We start from the raw sequence: 19,869 nt of genomic DNA on the forward strand, positions 1-19,869 counted from the left end.
GAGGATTATGTGAAGGGCCAAGAGGCTAATGCAAAAGAGATTAAGCGGGAGGTATGAACTTAAAATGAGAGAGGCTGAGGGTTGGACAACTAAGGTGGGGGCAGTGAACAGTGGAGAAGGGGCCCCAGACTTGAATTAGGTGTTCAGACCTGGGGCGGGGCATTATTGCATCTGCCAGTTTGGAGACCTATGACTAGTAGCAGAAAGTTCAAAGATAGAAGTGAGGGGTGGAACTTAGAAGTAGCACTATCTACGTACTCTTAGGACTTAGCACACTGCTTATTCTGACAGAGAGGCTCTATTTCACATGGAAGAAGAGCTTTGTAGGGGGCATTTTTTTTAGAGTCAGGGAAGAATGAAAAGCCAAAGCCAGTGTGTCTCGAGGGATGGTCCTGCTGAAACTCTTTCTTGTTCAGTAGAGTGGACTGGTACTAGGTATCAGAGGGCCTGCTGTACAGAGGGTGGAATCCCTGATGGCCTTTGGGCTGGCCAGGACTGAGTCTTCCTGCCCTTCATTTAGGATATTGGCTTGAGAAACCAAGTCTGCAGTCGTCTGAGAGGATGGAGATTGGAAGTGCTGATGGTGCTCTCTGGTATAGGGTAGAGGACTGTCTCTCTCTCTCCTCTCTCTCTCTCTCTCTCTCTCCCTCTCTCTCTCTCTCTCTTTAAAGATTTTATTTATTTATTCATGAGAGATGCAGAGAGAGAGGTAGAGACATAGGCAGAGGGAGAAGCAGGCTCCCTGCGGGGACTGTGTCTTTTAACATAGTCTAGAGTAGTACTTCTCAAACTTGACTGTGCACAGGAATCACTTGGGGATCTTATTAAAATATGGATTCTGATTGAGTCATTCTCTGGTGGAGCCCCAAATTCTACCTTGCTAACAAACTCCCGGATAATTCTAATGCTGCTGTTCTGGGACCACACTGTAAGTGGTAAGGGGCTAAACTGTATTCTGAATAAAAACGCTTCTAATTTCAATTCAGAAGCTGACCATGTGCCACAAAAAAACCACTTATCCAATTAATGCTTCAGATTCCTAATCTGTGTTATGGAAATGATGCAGTTACTCCCTGCTTTTACACTTTCTTTTTAGGGATGTTCTTTGCGGTAGGATTTTGTGACATTCAGTACAAATGTACTAGATAAAGGGAGATATTTTATATGCAGTTCCGTTTCTAGGAATAATGGTGCTTCCATATTATGATTTAGGCATTGACATTATATGGATCATGGTACTGATCCCTTCTCTTCCATTAACTAGTTAGGTAATTTCAGGTAAGTTATCTTACTTTTCTAAACCTTACTTACCTCATCTAAAACATAAACATTTATGCATTCATTGAACCAATGTCTATTGGTGCCTATTATGTATCAGACATTGTGCTGGAGACAGAAGATATAGTAAATAAAATATTGCTCTCACCAAGCTTATATTCCAGTGGGGGAGACAGGAAATAAATTACTAAAGCCCCCAAAACAAAATAATTAGAGTATATATTCCTTGAAAGATAGACAGTTGCTTTGATTATAAGCCAAAAACAATAAAGGTGTAAAATAAGGTTGCTCTGGGGTGACAAAAATTATTTTTAGATAGGAAGAAGAGCCCATCAGAAGAGCAAAAAGAAAAACACAAGCAGAGAGAATAGTACCAAAGTCCTTTGGCAGGAAACAACTTGGTAGTACTTGGGATTCTAAGTCAAATGTGGACAAAGTATATTAAAGAAGGTGAATGGAGGCACATCTGGGTGGCTTAGTGGTTGAGCATCTGTCTTCAGCTCAGGGTGTGATCCCAGAGTGCCGGGATTGAGTCCCACGTTGGGATCCTTGCATGGGGCCTGCTTCTCCCTCTGCCTATGTCTCTGCCTCTCTCTCTGCATCTCTCATGAATAAATAAATAAAATCTTTTAAAACATAAAAAAACAAAGAAGGTGAATGGAACATAGGATGAGGTCAGAGAAAATGGGATGAGATTGTGCAGGACATTGTGATTAAGAAGTGAGAAAATTTGGAATTTTTTTCCATGCAAGTGGAGGCAATTGAAATATCCTAAGCAAAAAAAAAAAAAAAAAGCATGATGTAATGTATTTATAAAACATCTCTCTGGCTGGTGTTTGCCAACTGGATAGGAAGGGATCCAGAGAAGTGTGGTGTCCGGGGTTAGGAGGTAAGAGGTAGAACATGGGCTAGCACTCAAGACAGTGGAGATGCAAGAGGTATGGGGACAGATTCCAGAGATATTTGGGAGGAAAAACTGAGAGGACTTGCTGATGGATTGAATAAGATCAGATGGGGAGTTGGGAAAAAAGTAAGATTGAGAGAAAAAGTAGAATCAAAGATGTCTTTTAAGTTTCAAACTTGGGCAACAGGATGGATGATAGTATAGGGGTGGTTGAGGAGGAACATGTACAAAGATAAGGCCATCAAGAACTCACATAACTAATAGTCCTTATCACACAGGGGGGTTTAAGGATAAAATGATATAGATATATATTCTTTCACACAATCCCTAGCACGTAAGTGCTCAATATTTGATTGTTTTTCTGTTGTTATTATTCACGAGGGACTACCCATTGGAGACGCTAGATGCCCTTGATCAGTAAAGACATGATCATTCTCTTGGACTCAACAATCATATTTTTATTTTCTCCAGTGAAAAATAAATATTACTCTTGAAAACCCTGCAGTGGTGATAGAAGAATGGGGTAGGGTAGACTCATGTGTGCCTCAAGCAACATCAGTCAAACTTTCAGCCAAGTTTTGATTACAAGATCTTTCTTTCTGGCAATGGTGTAAAAAGCAGAAAGAGCACAGCTGGATTTTCAGCACTAGGTGGATACCACAAGTTCTGGAAATTGGAAAAAGCATCTTCTAACTTGGAAATTGTGGTGATTTGTCTGGAGTAGTTAGAAGGAAAATAAATACAGACCTACCCCTAGCCCCAACTGCTCATGATACCATTTACAGAGTAAGTTGTCTGGCTGTAACTGTTTGGTCTTTGCTAAGCATCCAGTCTTTTTAACCAGGGTTGTTAGGTAGGTGATTTTGCTCTCTGATTTCTACACTTAAGGTTAATTTTTGCAATAGGAAAATAAACATAATTTTAGTGTTTTGCCAACCTGGCTACATATAAAAACTGCTAGCCAGTTAAAAAATATAGAATGCTAGGACAATCCCAGGATACTTGATTTAGTAAGCCTGTAAATCTAGGTTTTTAAATGTCTCCTAAATGATTGGTCTACAGATGTCATTTGGAAACCATTGGTCTGAGGATTGGGGTGTTATATTATGATTTGAAAACCCTGGAGTCTGTTTTTTCTTTTGCCGGTGAATTGCTTGCAGTGTGGCATTAGGCAAATCACTTCATGGTTCCTAATGTCATAGTTTAGCCTCATTTATTCCACTGGAATGAAGAAAATATAGACAGCTAATAGTCAGTGGGTAGAATGTTTCATGTGAAGGACATTTGGACTAGACTATCGAAATTTAGAATCCCTGTCCTGGTGAGGGTCTGCCTGTGTGCATTGATCTAACATCCAATGCTATCATTCCTTAAAATGCAAACTACTTGCTTCATGATTTCAAGTGACTCTTGATTCATAGCACTTTATGGGAAGGAGTTGAACCACTGTGAATAAACCAGTTTTTTTCATTTATGATTTTAAAAGGCTCAGAGGTCACTCCTCAACACTAAACTCAGAAAAGGGAGCTATGGCACCACTAGAGATCAAAGTCTTGCCATTGCTATAGGCTTTAGTCTCCTTCAAGGGTCCTTTGTGGAAACTAAGTTTCCTGGATCTAGGAGGAATCCAGGACACTGAATTCTTGCTACAATCACAGTCTCCTACAGCCAGAACCAGCTTGTGGCACTCAAGTGCTAGGCTCCATACCATGGGATCTCAAGGTTAGTGCCCAAAACAGGGATTGACAGGCATTGACGTGGAGCCATTGAGACAGGGCTTGCTACTGGGCTTTGAGGAACTGACCAATCAAACGCAGTGTGAGAAATCTGAAGGCAGAACCTGAACTGGGTCATCTCATAGAGTGCCATGCAGAATTTGTGAGAAGTGTATGGAGAGAAGGCCAGAGGAGGCACTCCTCATACAAGGGAGAAGAACCTGGGAAGGAGAATCCATGAGGTTGAGGGGGCATGGGGACCCCTATAGAAAGGAAATGCCATTTCCTAGGGAATCAGATCTCTCTCCCAAACTCCTCTCACTCCTGCCTGTAGTGGCTTCTGGTGGAGTTCAGGGGGTCCTGGTGGGAACTGTGCTGCTTTTCTTTCTACCTTCAAGTATTCCCTCTCTATATATTTTACTGATATTACTGGTGGTTTGCATCACAGGGCCTGTCATGTTGTTCAGCTACCACCTGCAATGACCTACTCACTCTTCCCCATGCAAGTTTGATCTATCTACCTTCACCACTGGGATTATTAAACTGGCAAGGAAAGATATGAAATCTGCATTCTTGAATGGCTCTTCACACTGGGCAAGAAAAGGGAGGACTATTTCCATGTTGAAGAGTTCCAACCAATTCAGAGAAAAATACCACATGAAGTCAAAATATTATCGTCTTGGCCAAGAAAGGGTTTTCCTTTATAACCATGCTGACATGCAAAGTTTTACAGCCTTGACTCTCCCCTGGTGTCAGTGGTATTGCCTGCTCTCTCCAGCTGGAGGATGTCAATTCAGCAGAGGTAGGGAAAGGATTTCATCTGTGGGAGGTTGTAGAAAGAAGAGAGTCCCTGGGAGAATATAAACTCTGTAGTGTAAAAGAAGAGTAGAATATCCAGTCTATAAGAAGGACAAAAAGGAGTTTCGTTATCATCAAAAGAACTACAAATCTTTCATTGAAATAGATTTGGGAAGACATTTTTGGGTGGAATCTTCCTTTAGGGAAAGAAGCCATATACACAATATTACATAGTATGTGATTTCATTTATGTAAAGTTCAAGAACAGGCAAACCTAATCTATGTTGATGAAAGTCAGAATAGTGTGGATTGCCAGGGTGTGGGAAGGTTTAACTATAAGGAACACCAGGGGAATTTGGGATACTGGGCACTGGAAATGCTCTGTATCTTGATCTGAATGATTACCCAGGTGTATTCACATGTAAAAATTCCTTGAGCTGTATACTAAGATTTGTGTAATATTCCATATGTAATTTATTAGTCAATACAGAAGTTTAAAATGAATGGTCTTATTTTGCCACCCTTATAAATGTGGCATCATGGTAAAGGGCCTCCAATATTTTGAATAGGATAGAGATGCTATTAATATTCAAAGTGGGCTGTAGAGCATAAAAGGAGCAGTTAAACCTGACACAGTGGAAGGACCACAGGCTTTGGCAGCAACTCACCTCGGTCCAGGTCCTAATATACCTTTTACTGTAGATCTTTGAGCTAGCTTGAAATCTCTCTCAGGCTCAGGTCCCTTCTCTATGTGGATAATAATATACTTAACTTAACTGCCATTTGGAGGATTCAGTGAAATGATGTATTCCAGTCATAAAATCAGTCATAAAATCAGATTTCTACCCTACAATATTCTTGATAATAAAGGTATAAATATCAATAACTATTTAACATTATACTAAATAGAAGTTGAAAGCTTTTCTTCTAATATTAAGAACAAGACAAAGATGCTCACTCTTGCTGCTTTTTTTATTCAACATAGTATTGGAAGTCCTAGCCATAGCAATTAGTCAAGAAGAAGAAATAAAAACCCTCCAAACTGGAAAGAAAGCAACACTGTCACAATCTGCAGATTATATGATACTATATGGAGAAAATGCCAAAGATTCTACATACAAAAAAATCATTAGAACTAATAAATGAATTCAGTCAAGTTGTATGGATTAGTTTAGTGAAGAATTACTAAGTGAATTCAGTAAAATTGTTTCTATATACTCTTAACAAACTACTACAGAAATTAAGAAAACAACCCCATGTACAATTGCATCAAAAGGAATAAAATTCCTGGGAATAAATTTAACCAAGGAGATAAAATACCTGCATACTGAAAACTCAAAGACATTGATGAAAGAAATTGAAGAAGACAAAAATAAATGGAAAGATACTCCATACTTCTAGATTAGAAGAATGAATATTGTTAAACTACCCATACTACCCAAAGCAATCTCTAAATTGACTGCATTCCCTATTAAAATCCCAATGGTGTTTTCACAGAACTAGAACAAACAGTTCTAATATTTGCATAGGGTCACAAAAGACCTTTGATAGCCAAAGGAATCTTGAAAAGGAAAAACAAAGCTAGAGGTATCATACTCCCTGATTTCAAACTATGCTACAAAGCTATAATAATCAAAACAATATGATATTGTTATAAAAAGAGACATTGATCAATGAAATGAAATACAGAGCCAGCAGTAAACCCATACATATATGATCAATAAGTTACAACAAAAGAGCCAAAAATTTTCAATGGGGAAAAGACAATCTCTTCAATAAATGGTGTTGGGAAAAACTGGTTGGCCTCATGTAAAACAGTGAAACTAGATCATTGCTTTACACTCTACACAAAATGGTAGACATGATCAAATGTAATGAATGTAAGACCATGAATGTAAGACCTGAAACCATAAAACTCCTAGAAGAAAACATAGGAGGTGAACTCTTCAGCACTGGTCATTGGTCATTGAATTTTTGGATTTGATTCCAAAATCAAAGACAACAAAAGCAAAAATGAACAAGTGGACTACATCAAACTAAAAACTTCTTCACAGTGAAGGAAACCATCAACAAAATGAAAAGGCAACCTACTGAATGGCAGAAAATGTTTGCAAATCATATAACCAATAAGGGGTTAATATCCAAAACATATAAAGAACTTAGAACAACTCAATAGCAAAAAAACAAACAACCCCATTAAAAAATTGGCAAAGGGTCTAAATAGACATTTTTCCAAAGAAGACCTACAGATGGCCAACAGACACATGCTAAGATGTTCAAAATCACCAATTATCAGGGAAATGCAGATCACAACCACAGGGAGATATCTTTTCAAACCTGTTAGAATGGCTGTTATTAAAAAGATACGAAATAACATGTGTTGAAGAAGATGTGGAGAAAAGGAAACCCTTGTATACTGTTGTTGTGAATGTAAATTAGAGCAGCCACTATGGAAAACAGTATGGAGGATCCTCAAAAAATCAAGAATAGAACTATAGTATGATCCAGTAATTCTATTTCTGGGGGTTTATCCAAAAAATAAAAATAAAAACACTAATTTGAAAGGATATATTGCACTCCTGTGTTCATTGCAGCATTGTTTACAATAGCTGAGATATGGAAACAATCAAGTGTCTATCAAAGGATGAATGGATAAAGAAAATGTAGTGAAAAAAAAAAGAAAATGTAGTGTATATACATGATGAAATACTACTCAGCCATTAAAAAGAAGGAAATCTTACCATTTGTGACAACATGGATATCTTAAGGGTAGTAAGCTAAGTGAAATAAGTCAGATAGGGAAAGATAATTACCATATATTCTACTTATCCATTGAATCAAGAAACCCAAAATGAATGAACAAATATAAGAAAACTCATGGACACAAAGAACAGATAGATGGTTATCAGAGGGGAAGGGAGTTGGGAGCAGAGGAAGTGAGTGAAGGAGGTCCGTCGCATGCTGATTGATGGTAACTAGACTTACGATGATCACTTTGTGGTATATAGAAATATCAAATTATCATGTTGCATATCTGAAACTAATGTTACATAACAATTTTACCTCAATAAAAACTAACAAACACTCTTTCACTTATTTCTAAGTGGAGATTGTTCAAATTATGTTAAACTATTAAAATTTATTTAAATTATTTGAAATCAAATAATTCTGTGCTAGGATCTAGGGCAAATTATTTCACACTTCTGTGTGTGTTTCTTTATGAAATAATAATAATAATACAATTTCATCATAAGTATGCTGATAATTCAGTTTGTCACCATGTATAATGTGCTCTGCAATATGCCTAACACACTGTGAATTTTGGTTAAATTATTCAACTTGGAAGATACTTAACAATGCCTGATGTAAGCCCGATATTATTTAGAAATTAATATGAGGAATTAAAAACAAGAATAAGATACAATGCTTGCCTTCAGAAAGTTTCCATCTTACTGGAAAAGAGACGTGCACATTCATAAAACAATGTGATAAATATTTTACTAGTGTGATATGAGAATACTGGAGAAGCTCATTGTATAATAGTGCAACAGTCACTAAAAGTTGTGATCATATTTAAATTTAAAAAGAGCATCATGAACCCAGAAAATGATAATTTAAGGCTGCCATATGGTTGAGTCAATGGCCAAGAAATTATTTGTGTTTTAGAATCACAAGCTTGTAACCAGGATTGCTCTGGATCAGAAGTGGATGCATTAAAACAGCAGCATGGGAAGCACCTTCAAATTGACAGTGAGCCGGAAGGGGCATGGAATGGAATTCACAGCATCAAGACCTAATTCTATTGACTGCTGTCTGCCTCGAAGCAATTTCTCTGGTTGGAGGCCGTGTTTGTGCACGAGGAGGAAGAGCAGTTCTTTGAAGACAGTGTTGAGTCATGCCTACTTGGAGTCAGCCTTGGAGAGGCTGACAGAAGCTATGAGTGCTTTCCAAGAAAAGATGGACTTGTAAACAAACAAAATGGCCATAATATCTCTAGTGAGGTTCTTGCCCTTCTGAAATTCAGGCTTAGAGTCTCTGTTCTGAAAGAAAATCCATATGCTGCATCTTCTTCCCTGTCTGGAGAACTAAGAAATATTGGCAACTTCATAAATTATATTACCATATGAACCCTGATGATCCCAAGATCACTTCTGGGAGGTCCCCTGAGTGTGGGATAACTTTTTCTTTCCTTCATCCTACCTGGCATTTCCCAGTGCACTTAGGTGTGAGACTTCTCCAAGATGAAAGGCTTAAACAAAACCCAACTGTAAACAATCTAGACCTTGTGCTGATATTTATCAAGCTCTCTTGAGAGTTACATAGCAAATATTACAGGCATACCTTGTTTTATTGTGTTTCACTTTATAGTACTTTGAAGATATTGCAGTTTTTACAAATCAAAGGTTTGTGGCAACCCAGCACTGAGCAAGTTTTTTGGTACTGTTTTATCCAACAGCATTTACTCACCTCAAGTCTCTGCATCATGTTTTGGTAATTCTGGCACTATCTCAGACATTTTCATTATTATTGTATTTGTTATGATGATCTGTGATCAGTGATCTTTGATGTTATTATTATAATCATTTTAGGATACTATTATAATCATTTTAGGATACCATGAACCATACCCATATGACAGCAACCTTGTATGTCTTCTGACTGCTTCACTGACGGGCTGTTTGCCCATCTCTCTTCCTCTCCTTGGGCCTCTACATTCCCTGAGAAACAACAAAACTGGAATTAAGCCAATTAGTAACACTACAGTATTCTCTAAGTGAGTAAAAGGAAGAGTCACATATCTCTCACTTTAAATCAAAATCTAGACATGATTAAGCTTTCACTGTTTTTTCAGACATAATGCTATTGTACATTTAATAGGCTACAATATATTAGTATAAACATGAGTTTTATATGCAAATTCATTTGACTCTTTTTTGATTCTCTGACTTAGAAATTAGACTGATGAGGTAGGACCTTTAGCTAACAAGACCCAATTGTGACTGCCTATTTGCTATTCCTTATCCCATATTACTTAGAGTCCAGTCTTCTCCCATGACCTCCTTGAGGGAGTCTAATGGGCTATTTTGTTTCATGTCTCATCAGCAATTTCCTGAAGATACAGTGCCTGGAGGGTGGAATCTGGGAGCAAGGCAGCTGTGTCCCAGTGGTGTGCGAGCCCCCTTCTCCTGTCTTTGAAGGCATGTATGAATGTACCAATGGCTTTGAGCTCAACAGCCAATGTGCGCTCAACTGTAACCAGGAAAGTGGAAAGGTAAGATGACTTGAACTTGGTTTTGGATCAGACTGTGTTCTAATCTTGATGACCAATTCAAGAATGTTGACTAGAAATGATCTAAATGAATCCCAACAGGCTGGGCCTTACTAAGTTGGGATTCTAACCAGCAGTGTTAATATGATTTGATAGAAAATTCAGAAGATAACTACATTCTTGGAATAGTTTTTCCTGAGTTTAGAACTTCCTCTTGGATAAAAGAAAAATCTGATGGGTTGGGTACCTGGGTAAATTCCAAAAAATTCTGGGATTTTGATTTGGCAATGTGATTTCCTCCCATGTATGGCCACTAACCTAACCTGGCTATGAAAGCTGGTATCATATTTTTCCATAGAACAGATCCCTGAACAGGAACACAAATTTCTCAGCAGAGGCAAAGCTGAAAGTGCTGCTTGACTGCCATTCTCACTAGGATTTTGGCTTTAGAGGTCTCAGATGAAAACCACAGTCTTATCATGGTTATGTCAATTTTAGTTTTGACTCTTTTCAAGTCACACACACACATGAGACAGGAAGTTAAGCAGACTTCCTAGGCAGAGATCAATGACCTTGACTGCTCTCCTGGCACATGTGTATCTCAGTGTCCAACACTCCAAGGTAAGCACTGCTGGACAGATGTGCAAAGAAAATGCTGTGAAATGAGACTCCTGAGAAATCAAATACATCCGTTTACACTGATTGTCTAAGGCCTCAAGGAGTTGGCCCTGGATGAAGGGCGAGTTATCTACAATTCTAAAATCTTTCTTTCTTGGGTTTTGTGAGTTAGTGCTATTTTCTCTGTGATCTGCATATAGTATACTTTGTGATTATTGAGGGTGTGGAGCCAAAAGTTAAACAAACCAGCATACATATAGAGAAAGGGAATAAAACTTTGATGAGATCAAAGGCAACTATGATGTGTCCATTCAAGCAGAAAGGCAAAAATACCTTTGGAAAAATAATGAATTGGTTTCCCTGGATCTCACTCCTCTTGAAAAAATATGACATTTGCTACAAGCAGCATTTGTGTGATAGTATGGATGAATCCATGCAAAACAACACCATCTGTGAAAAAAATTCCAAAAATATCTCCAAATATGTGGGCTACAGTTAACAACTCACTGAATCCTTATATCCAAAGAAAAATACATTGTTAATAAATTTCATTAATGACAAAATTGTTTATGATTTCTTCACATCAAAATGGCAAAACATTGTCTTGACTTTTCTTATTTTTTGTTTTTATTTTTTGGTCAGTAATGAATGGTTTATTATTTCAATAGTATCTTTTAGTCCAGGTTCCAAAAGTTGGAACACACTGTTTCATCAGACCACTTTTTCCCTGCTCTAAATGAACTTAACAAAATAAGAATGGAAATGTTTGCTTTTGATATTGTAGCGCCCCATCCTCTGCACTAAGGAGGGACTGTGGACTGAGGAGTTCACCTTGTGTGAGCACCTGCAGGGGGAGTGCCCACCACCCCCCTCGGAGCTAAATTCTGTGGAGTACAAGTGCGAACAGGGATACGGGATTGGTAAGTTTGGAAAGAGATGCTAAATTTGGCTCCCAAGTAATCCTTTTATTAGGCCTGGCTGGATTTTGAGTCTGATCCATTGTTCTCCCTGAGGAATAGATGGAAATGCAAGTTGACTTCTAGCTGGTTCAGTAAAAATGAAATTTATGGCAAACTCATTCTTTTTACCCTTCCACGTGCACGTGTAACATTGGTGTGGCTGCTGAACTATTTGCAGAGTGTCTGGTCATGTTACCCACTTTGCTGCAGACAGAGAGTGGATTAGATTGTGGCAGGAGTGGAGCTGTAGTCCAAGAGGGAAGATGGGAATATGTAGCCATACACCATACATGTGCTGGGCCCCTTCTCCAATTCTTTCTGCAGTTTTTCCTGGAGCAGAGAGTTCCTGAAAGGGACGAATTGAGATGGCATTTGCTTGTGTTGCTCTTCAGCCATTCTTTCTCTAGAGGAGACCAGGCTCCAGAACCTATAGGCAACTTCTTAATCAAGTAATTGCAACTAAAGGTCTCTGTGGTCAGAGCTGATTTATAGTGATGTTGATTGAACTTTACCCTGGCTGGATCTAAGCATCATAGAAAAGAGATGCTACTTGTGGAAAACCTGAGTTCTGAGTAAATTTTATTTATTTATTTATTTATTTATTTATTTATAAGATTTTATTTATCTATTTATTCATGATAGACATAGAGAGAGAGAGAAAGAGAGAGAGAGAGGCAGAGACACAGGCAGAGGGAGAAGCAGGCTCCATGACAGGAGCCTGATGCAGGACTCGATCCCGGGACTCCAGGATCCTGCCCTGGGCCAAAGGCAGGCGCTGAACTGCTGAGCCACCCAGGGATCCCCAGTAAATTTATTTTTTTAAGATTTTATTTATTTATTTGAGAGAGAGAGAGAACACATGAGAAGAGGGAGAGGCAGAGAATCTCAAGCAGACTCCACACTGAATACACAGGCCACTGGGAGACTTGATCTCTTGACCCCAAGATCATGATGTGAGCCAAAACCAAGAGTCAGACACTTAACTGAGACACCCCAAGCATGGATAATTTTATGTCATTCTAATTGTGCAATGCTAATGAGTATAATTTGAGTAAATAAGAAAGTTCACTAGTTTCTGAGATGGCTCTCTACCATATTTAGGTTACTCTTTGCACCAAGAAATCTCATGACCAGGCATGGTGTGGTGGGGTGCTCAGACTGGGCCTCTTAAGTGGTGTTTCATGAGCAAAGTCTCATCTCCCCATCTCTAATTTCTGCATTAAAATGTCATGCAGTTACATAGATAGAGCTCTTAAGAGTCATGCAACATTTTGAGTTATTTCACAAGTTTGCAAAAAACATAGAAATAGAGATAGAGCTAAAAAGAAGCTTGGAGAGGAGCAAATCTATAGATGAGGAAACAGAACCCTGGGAGTGTGCCATCTTTGAATAGAGTTTTAGAAGACACTTGGGCCCTACATACAAGGGAATGGAGCAAGATTTTCCTTCAGGAGGCCAACACATGACCCAAGTCTCTGCTTCTAATTCCTGTTGCTTCCTCTTTTAATCACATAGGTTTCTTGGCTGCCAGCATAATGATCTTCAATGGAGCAACAGACATTATAAATCTGCCTTCATACTTTCTGGGCCATTTTTTTTTCCTCTAGCTAGCAAATTTCTTAGGTAGTGACTGATATAATTATAAGCCTTCCAGAGATCATATAAGCAGGAATGATACTAAATGTACTTAAAAGGCATCAGCCAATCAGCTTAGTCTTTGGCTGGCCAGAGTCCTAGAGTGGGGCCTTGGAGGTCTACAGGACCAGGAGTTAAGCTTATAATTGCTGGATCATGCAGAGATTCAGAGATTCCAGAGAAGAGGCTGTACTGGACCAGAAGAAGGGATGGGCATGGCATCAAGGAGAGTTAACTTGGGGCAGTGGCTCTTTAGCGATTAGTGTAGACATATCCCTATAGGGGCATTGTAGATGAGTATCAGCCCTGCCTATAACCACAAAAATGTGGTGATCCATAACATAGAAAGTAATTGCTCTTAAAAAATCAAAGCTATTGATCCCAGGATGAAAAAGACAGAGATATAAGAAGTTTAAGTCTCTACTGTAAATTTCTGTCCTTCAGGTGCAGTGTGTTCCCCATCGTGTGTAATTCCCCCCAGCGATCCTGTAATTCTGCCTGAGAACATCACTGCTGACACTCTGGAGCACTGGATGGAACCTGTCAAAGTCCAGGTGAGGAAAGGGGCATTTTTATGTGCCAAGAATGTAAGACCACTGGAGAATTCTCAACTGACAGCATATTCCCTGGAGTAATTTCTGAGGCTTTCAGGGCATCCTTAAAGCAAACAACCACATGGATCCTTCCTAAAGAGAAGAATTCAACATTGGGAAGAGAAAAGAGGAAACGTTAGAAAAAAGATGGCCCCTATCCAGAGGATAGTTTAAAAGATAATCTAGAAGGAGGACTTGGAGATATAAAGAATGGTAATTCAGGAAGGGAATGGAAAGAGAAGATTACCACTAATTAAAAATAGGACAGAAAATCTTAGAAGGAGCCAAAAGAATGAAGAAAGTTGAAAGGATAGAGAGGGAAAGATGGTTTAGAAAAGAGGAAGATGAAACTGAATGCAGAGAAATGATACCCAAAGGAGTAAGAGAGGGAGCTGCCTTTCCTGTCTCCATTCCCATCCTTTCTGAAACCTGAGATCTTCTCCCTGGGTGCTCTGGAATCCAATCCGTTGTGGGCAGGACCCACTAAATCCACGGCCTCTTCTCTGGGCTCTCCATGTGTTTGCATTCTCAGTTGAAACCCTGCGGACTCCCCTCCCTGCTTTCTCTCTCCCCTGGGCCTGGGAGAGGGGCACCTGCCCTCCTATCTCCTTGGTGCCACTTCCAAACCATTCTCCCCTTCTCCTCCCTGGAGTTCCCCCACATTTGAATCTAATGCTAACAGAGCAATCCATTCAATGCCCTCATCTTCTGTCATCTTCGGACCCCCTTCCCTTATGTCTTTAACACTTTAGCTCCTGGGTCATGGTTGCCTTAGCTGCTACTTCTGCAGAACCATTGATTTCAATATCACATACTTGATCCTTCAAAAACCTGGGTTCTCAGTTCCACGACCTCTTTTCCTCCTGTCCTTTGCCTTTCTGACTTCGTCCCTTTTATGACTTTCTTGGCACATTCTGATCTTCCCACAGTGGCTTGTTGACTGATTCTTGAGCATGCTAGGCACACTCCCACCATAGTACCTTTGCTCTGTGGTTCCCTCTGCCTAGAATGCTCTTCTCCCAGGTCTTGCTCCTTGACTTTCTTTAGAATTTTACTCAAAAGTCAGGTGCCCTCTTTGTCTATCTAAAATTTTAACTCCCTAAAATTTTGTCCCCCTTTCCCTTTTTAAAACTTTTTCTCCTTAGGACTTACCATTACCAGGCATATTATACATTTTATTTATCTTATTTAGTATCCCTTTCTGCTGCTGGAATAAAAAGCTCAAGGAAGGAATATTATCTGTTCCATTCACTACTATCTCCCCAGATCTTAGAACAGTGCCTAGTATGTAGAAAGTGCTCAATAAATGTTTAAGAAGTGAATAAATGAAAAAGAGGGTGAGAAAGCTATACAAGATCTGGATGGAGAGGATCTTATGGTATGTTAGTTATTTCTTCTTAGAATGGGGAGGGAGAGGATGACAAAGAGCTTGGGAGCTTGTTTGCTTTATTAGACTGTCTAACAAAGAAAATCCTTTGTCATAGAGTCACCAAGAGATGGAGTCTAGAAATGTACCACATTTAATTTGGAAACCATCCTCAGATTGCTTTTTTTTCCCTCACAGGCTAGTTTTGCTATATTATCAGCACAGGAATTTGTGTCAAAGCAGGAGGATTAGGAAAAAATACCCTAAGCATGATTCGGGAAAGGGGAACAGGAGTAGCATACTCCTATTAATTCAGTCAGTTAGTTATTCATTGAACATACATTTGTTGGACTTACTATGTGCCCTGGAACTGGTCTAACTGCTGGGAATATGGAGATGAAAAAAATGATAGTCCTTCTATTTACAAAATTTATAATCTGGCCAGGAAAACAGACATTTATAATAATGCAACACAGGAAATGGCTTGGTCGTGGTAGAAATGAGGCAGCAACACCCAAGAGGAAGCAACTAATTCTGCTCAGGAGCTTCAAGAAGGATCAAAGGACCACAAGGCTTTTCCTCTGGGTCATAAACTATGATCGAGAGCAGTATTCTAGAGGATAGGAATGGTAAGAAGTTCTCTGTGGCTGAAACGAGGGTCTGTGTGGTGCCTAGGGAGAGGGAAGATGGGTACTAGAAGAATGAGATGGGGAGAAACAAATGGGCAAGATCCCTCAGGGCAGGCCATGCCTTTTTAGGATGTAGAACTTAAGGACAACACTGGATAGAGTGGAGCAAACCAGGAGCCTGAGGGCAGTGTGAAGACTGGATGGGGGTGGGGAGGAAAAAGTCAGAGAAACACCTTGCCTGGTTCTCCCATCCTGGGCTTTCTAGACTTCCTGTTCTACTCCCCATAGCCTGCTGTGAAGGTCTAACTGGAATTACAGCGCCTGAAGGAAGAGCTCCTGCCTCCTGTTTCATGAAGCGCTAGATGGTCTAGATCTTGAATTCAACTTCTCCCTGGGGAAAGACTTCTCTTTCTCCATTAGTAGCTAAAGGGAGAAAGGCTTAGAATGTCTCAGACCCTTTCTTCCTCTTGAGAAATAAATTGCTTAAGGAATGCTTCTCTAACCACATCACCGTAAAGCCATCCAGTGGGAACAGTCGGTGGATATAGGCCAGAGTGCAGGCCTTCCAATGATTGGGGGTCTCCCACTTCTGCTTTCCAACTGGAACATTCAAAGAAAAGCAGTTTGGATGTCTCCATGAAGATAGCAGGGGTACCAATTACAGAGACTTGACTGTCTCCAAACTAGAAAACAATATTCTCTATTTTCCAAAAGCTTCTTTCTTCTTAACTGTCCTCCAGGGAAGTCATTATTATTTATTTACTCTAATTCCATAGTTTTTTATTTACATTTATATACCTAGTGACTTTTCCAGTGCTGGGACAGGTGTCTTATAAATATTGGTTGAGTGACCCAAAAAATTGCAGCACCATTTTCTACCTTTTTTTTTTTTTTTTTAAGATTTTATTTATTTATTTGAGAGGGAGAGAGCATGAGCAGAGAGGGAGAGAGGGAGAAGCAGACTCCCTGCTGACCAAGGATCCCAGACACAGGGCTTGATCCCAGGACCCTGGGATCATGACCTGAACCAAAGGCAGATGCTTAACTAACTGAGCCACCCAGATGCCTCACCATTTTCTACTTTGGGAGTAAATGTCTACTTTTTCATCAAACTGGATCATTTTGGCAGCTCTGTGTGACTGTGTGTAATCACATCCTTGTCATTTTCAGTTGCCCATCCCAGAGAGAAAATTCAGAGTACTTTTTTCTCCTTAAGCCAAACATCAAATGTTATGGTCTGTACCCTTGCGTGTGTCATGACAGTGGTCTAGTCAGTAAATCCAGGTTTTGAAACAGGTTATCCAGGCATGATTTTGAGGATGATAGCATCACAGAATGGTTGTAGAACTTAGAATCAAAAATGTGTCAAAAACCAAAACACTGAGTTTTCACTCATTATTTCTGTAATTCATCAGGTGCATAATTTTAAGCAATTTTACTGTTCTGTGCCTCCGTTTCCTCATCTGTAAAATAGACACAGTACCTATTTCGTAAGGTTGACATGAGCATCAGATTTGAAACACGGATAGAAATTAACTTTGTGCTTGAAGAACAGTCTTTCTCCATTATTTGTCATTCTTACTGCAGACGGGTTGCTTTTCCTCATCTCTGCCAGCTCTTCCCATCTGTGATCATACTGCCCTTCTTTGTAATCTGGGAGGACAGCTATACTGATCACAATTTGCATATTGTTAGAGGCACTATCACCTTAGTGGAGCTTTTAAGACTTGTGTCCTATTTCTGCATGAAAACAAAGTGAGGTAATTAGCTTCTTCTCATAATGTGGAGGAAGAATTGAGATAACTCACAAAACGAGCCTCATCCTTGCCTTGTAAGAGTAATTTGTTCCTGAGAAAACATCCAAAGGTCAGAATTTTAAAAGTTGAATACATAATTGATAACATTTGCTCCTGAACCCCCAAATCAATATTCTTTTTACCAGAAGAAAACTCAATGTTAATCCAGTAGTTAACATGAATTATCATAGAGTGGCCAAAGAAGCTGTCTTCTGTGCGTCTCTCAACAATTTCATAGATATAATGAAATAAAGGTGTATCGCTTACCAAAAAAGCTTACATGGGATGCTTTGCTTTTAGGAAATCAAAACTTTATTATAACAGAAAACAAAAGGAAGAAGTCAGTGGATGCAGTGGGAACAGTGATGAGGTTGTTCTTATGTTCCCAAGTCCTCAGAGATAAGATTATACACTAGCCATAGATGATTTCATGATGCCTGCTATTTTGTACCCAGCAGCTCCTGAGCAGTGGGAAATATAACCTTGTCCTCATAAATAAGAGGAAATGCTTTATAAACCAAAGCAGTTGTGTTAAATAAAACTCCTCATCGAGTCAAATCCTTATAACTTACATTGATTTATCTTGGGGGGGGGGGGGTCTTTCCATATTGTACTCAATCTCAAATTTTGGTGTCCTTAAGAATCACTTGGACAATTTGTAAGAGGGATGGACAGACCTGGGTTCTACCCTTCAGTTAGTCTGGCAGTGCCATGAAGCACACCAGGTAATTCCACTGTAATGCTTTGAGAGACACTGTTATTACAAAATAAAATACTGGCAACATAAATATTTTATGTACAAGCACGCCTATTTGAAGTCTGGCTCATTTGTTTAGTAAATGGTGATCTCCTTTTTTTCGTGCAAATCCCTATCTCCCATACTTCAAATACCTTCATATCTGGCATGACTACAGAGCAAATGGATTAGGTTGCATCATTTCCTCTAGTCTGCTTCCAATGACTTCATTCTTTGTAATAAAAATGATATCCTACAGTTGGATAACACTTCATTGTTTTCAAAGTTGTATATATAAAATATATATTTTTATATATTTATAATTTCATTTTAATCTTACCACAAACCAATAAACTAGGAAAGCAGGATTTTATTATCCTTCTTTTTACCAATAAAGTTGATTTTGGATGATCTGTCCAAGCTTGCACAGCTAACAGGAAGTAGAGAAAGAAGTGCAATCAACTTGTCTGATTCCAAGTCCAATGTGATCCCTCCTGAATTACCCTGTTTGCTATAGTCATTTCTTCCTCCCAAGTGTGTGTTTGGATTATCTTGCTCATCAAATAGAAAAGAAGTCACTACTCTCAACCATGAGAACCCCCTCTTTTCTACACTTCTCTTCTTTATTCCTTCTTTCTTTCCCTAACAAAAATAATTTAGAGATTTCCCTGTGATACTACTTGTCCTTAAAGAGATTATTTTTATTTTATTTTATTTTTAATTTTCTTGAAAGAGATTATTTTTAAAGAACAATCAGCTATACTTTTGAGATGCCCACAAAGTTTATTTGCCTTCCTCTGGGGACTCTACTGGTTTGTATCCTGCAAATAACACCTGACTTCTAGAATAATATACTTTCCATTAAAGGAAGAATTTCTGAGGACTTAGGTAACCTGGGGTTTTAATGAAAAACATCTCTTAATAGCAGCTGGCATAAAGAAGAATAAGGTCCCTCTTGGTTCACATACTTGCCCCTCGGTAACCTCTGTCTATTCATAATCAAGGGGGAGGATGATATTATCTATCTCGCAGAACTATTGTAAAAATCAAAAATAACACTTTTGAAATGTCTTACGTGGTTGTTGGCATATAGTTCTAAAGTGAGTAAAAATGAAATTTCAGTTCACTTAGTACAAATCTTACCTTGGGAAGTTTCCTTCCTCTCTGAACAGATATCACCAGGGAATGTACCATTCTCTAAGTTCTATACTTTGCTTATTTGTGTACACGCGTGTGTGTGTGCGCGCGCGCGCGTGGGTGTAGCCAGAAACATGTAGATCATATGTTTCTTTTTTCTGTCCCTTTTACAAATGGGGCTGGGAAGAGGATTGATGGCCATTCAGTGTTTCCTATTTGAACACTGACTAAAGAAGCAACTTCTGACAACTTCGATTGCAAGACTGAGAATAAGGATGAAAATGATTATTATTTTTAATGGCTCGGTGGCATGCTGATTGTGGGAAACAAGACATAAGGATTTGAAATGCTCAGATGGACTTACTGGGCCTTTTGTTTTTGTAATGGTGTCTTCCTCCTTTACCTACTATACACAGGGCTCTAGAACTTTCTCTGG

General features: G+C 39.1%; 1 protein-coding gene across 2 annotated transcripts in view; it reads left to right on the forward strand.

Annotated features, from left to right (window-relative positions):
• PAPPA2 (pappalysin 2) overlaps positions 1-19,869 on the forward strand; it is a 456,471-nt gene that overhangs the window by 391,658 nt on the left and 44,944 nt on the right. For both annotated transcript variants that reach the window (XM_072830732.1, XM_072830733.1), the window contains 3 exons: positions 9,799-9,967; positions 11,367-11,502; positions 13,621-13,730. In XM_072830732.1, coding sequence (XP_072686833.1) covers positions 9,799-9,967; positions 11,367-11,502; positions 13,621-13,730 — 415 coding nt within the window. The remainder of the gene's footprint in view (positions 1-9,798; positions 9,968-11,366; positions 11,503-13,620; positions 13,731-19,869) is intronic.

The sequence above is a fragment of the Canis lupus genome, chromosome 6, assembly GCF_048164855.1.
Source record: "Canis lupus baileyi chromosome 6, mCanLup2.hap1, whole genome shotgun sequence".
NCBI lineage: Eukaryota > Metazoa > Chordata > Mammalia > Carnivora > Canidae > Canis > Canis lupus.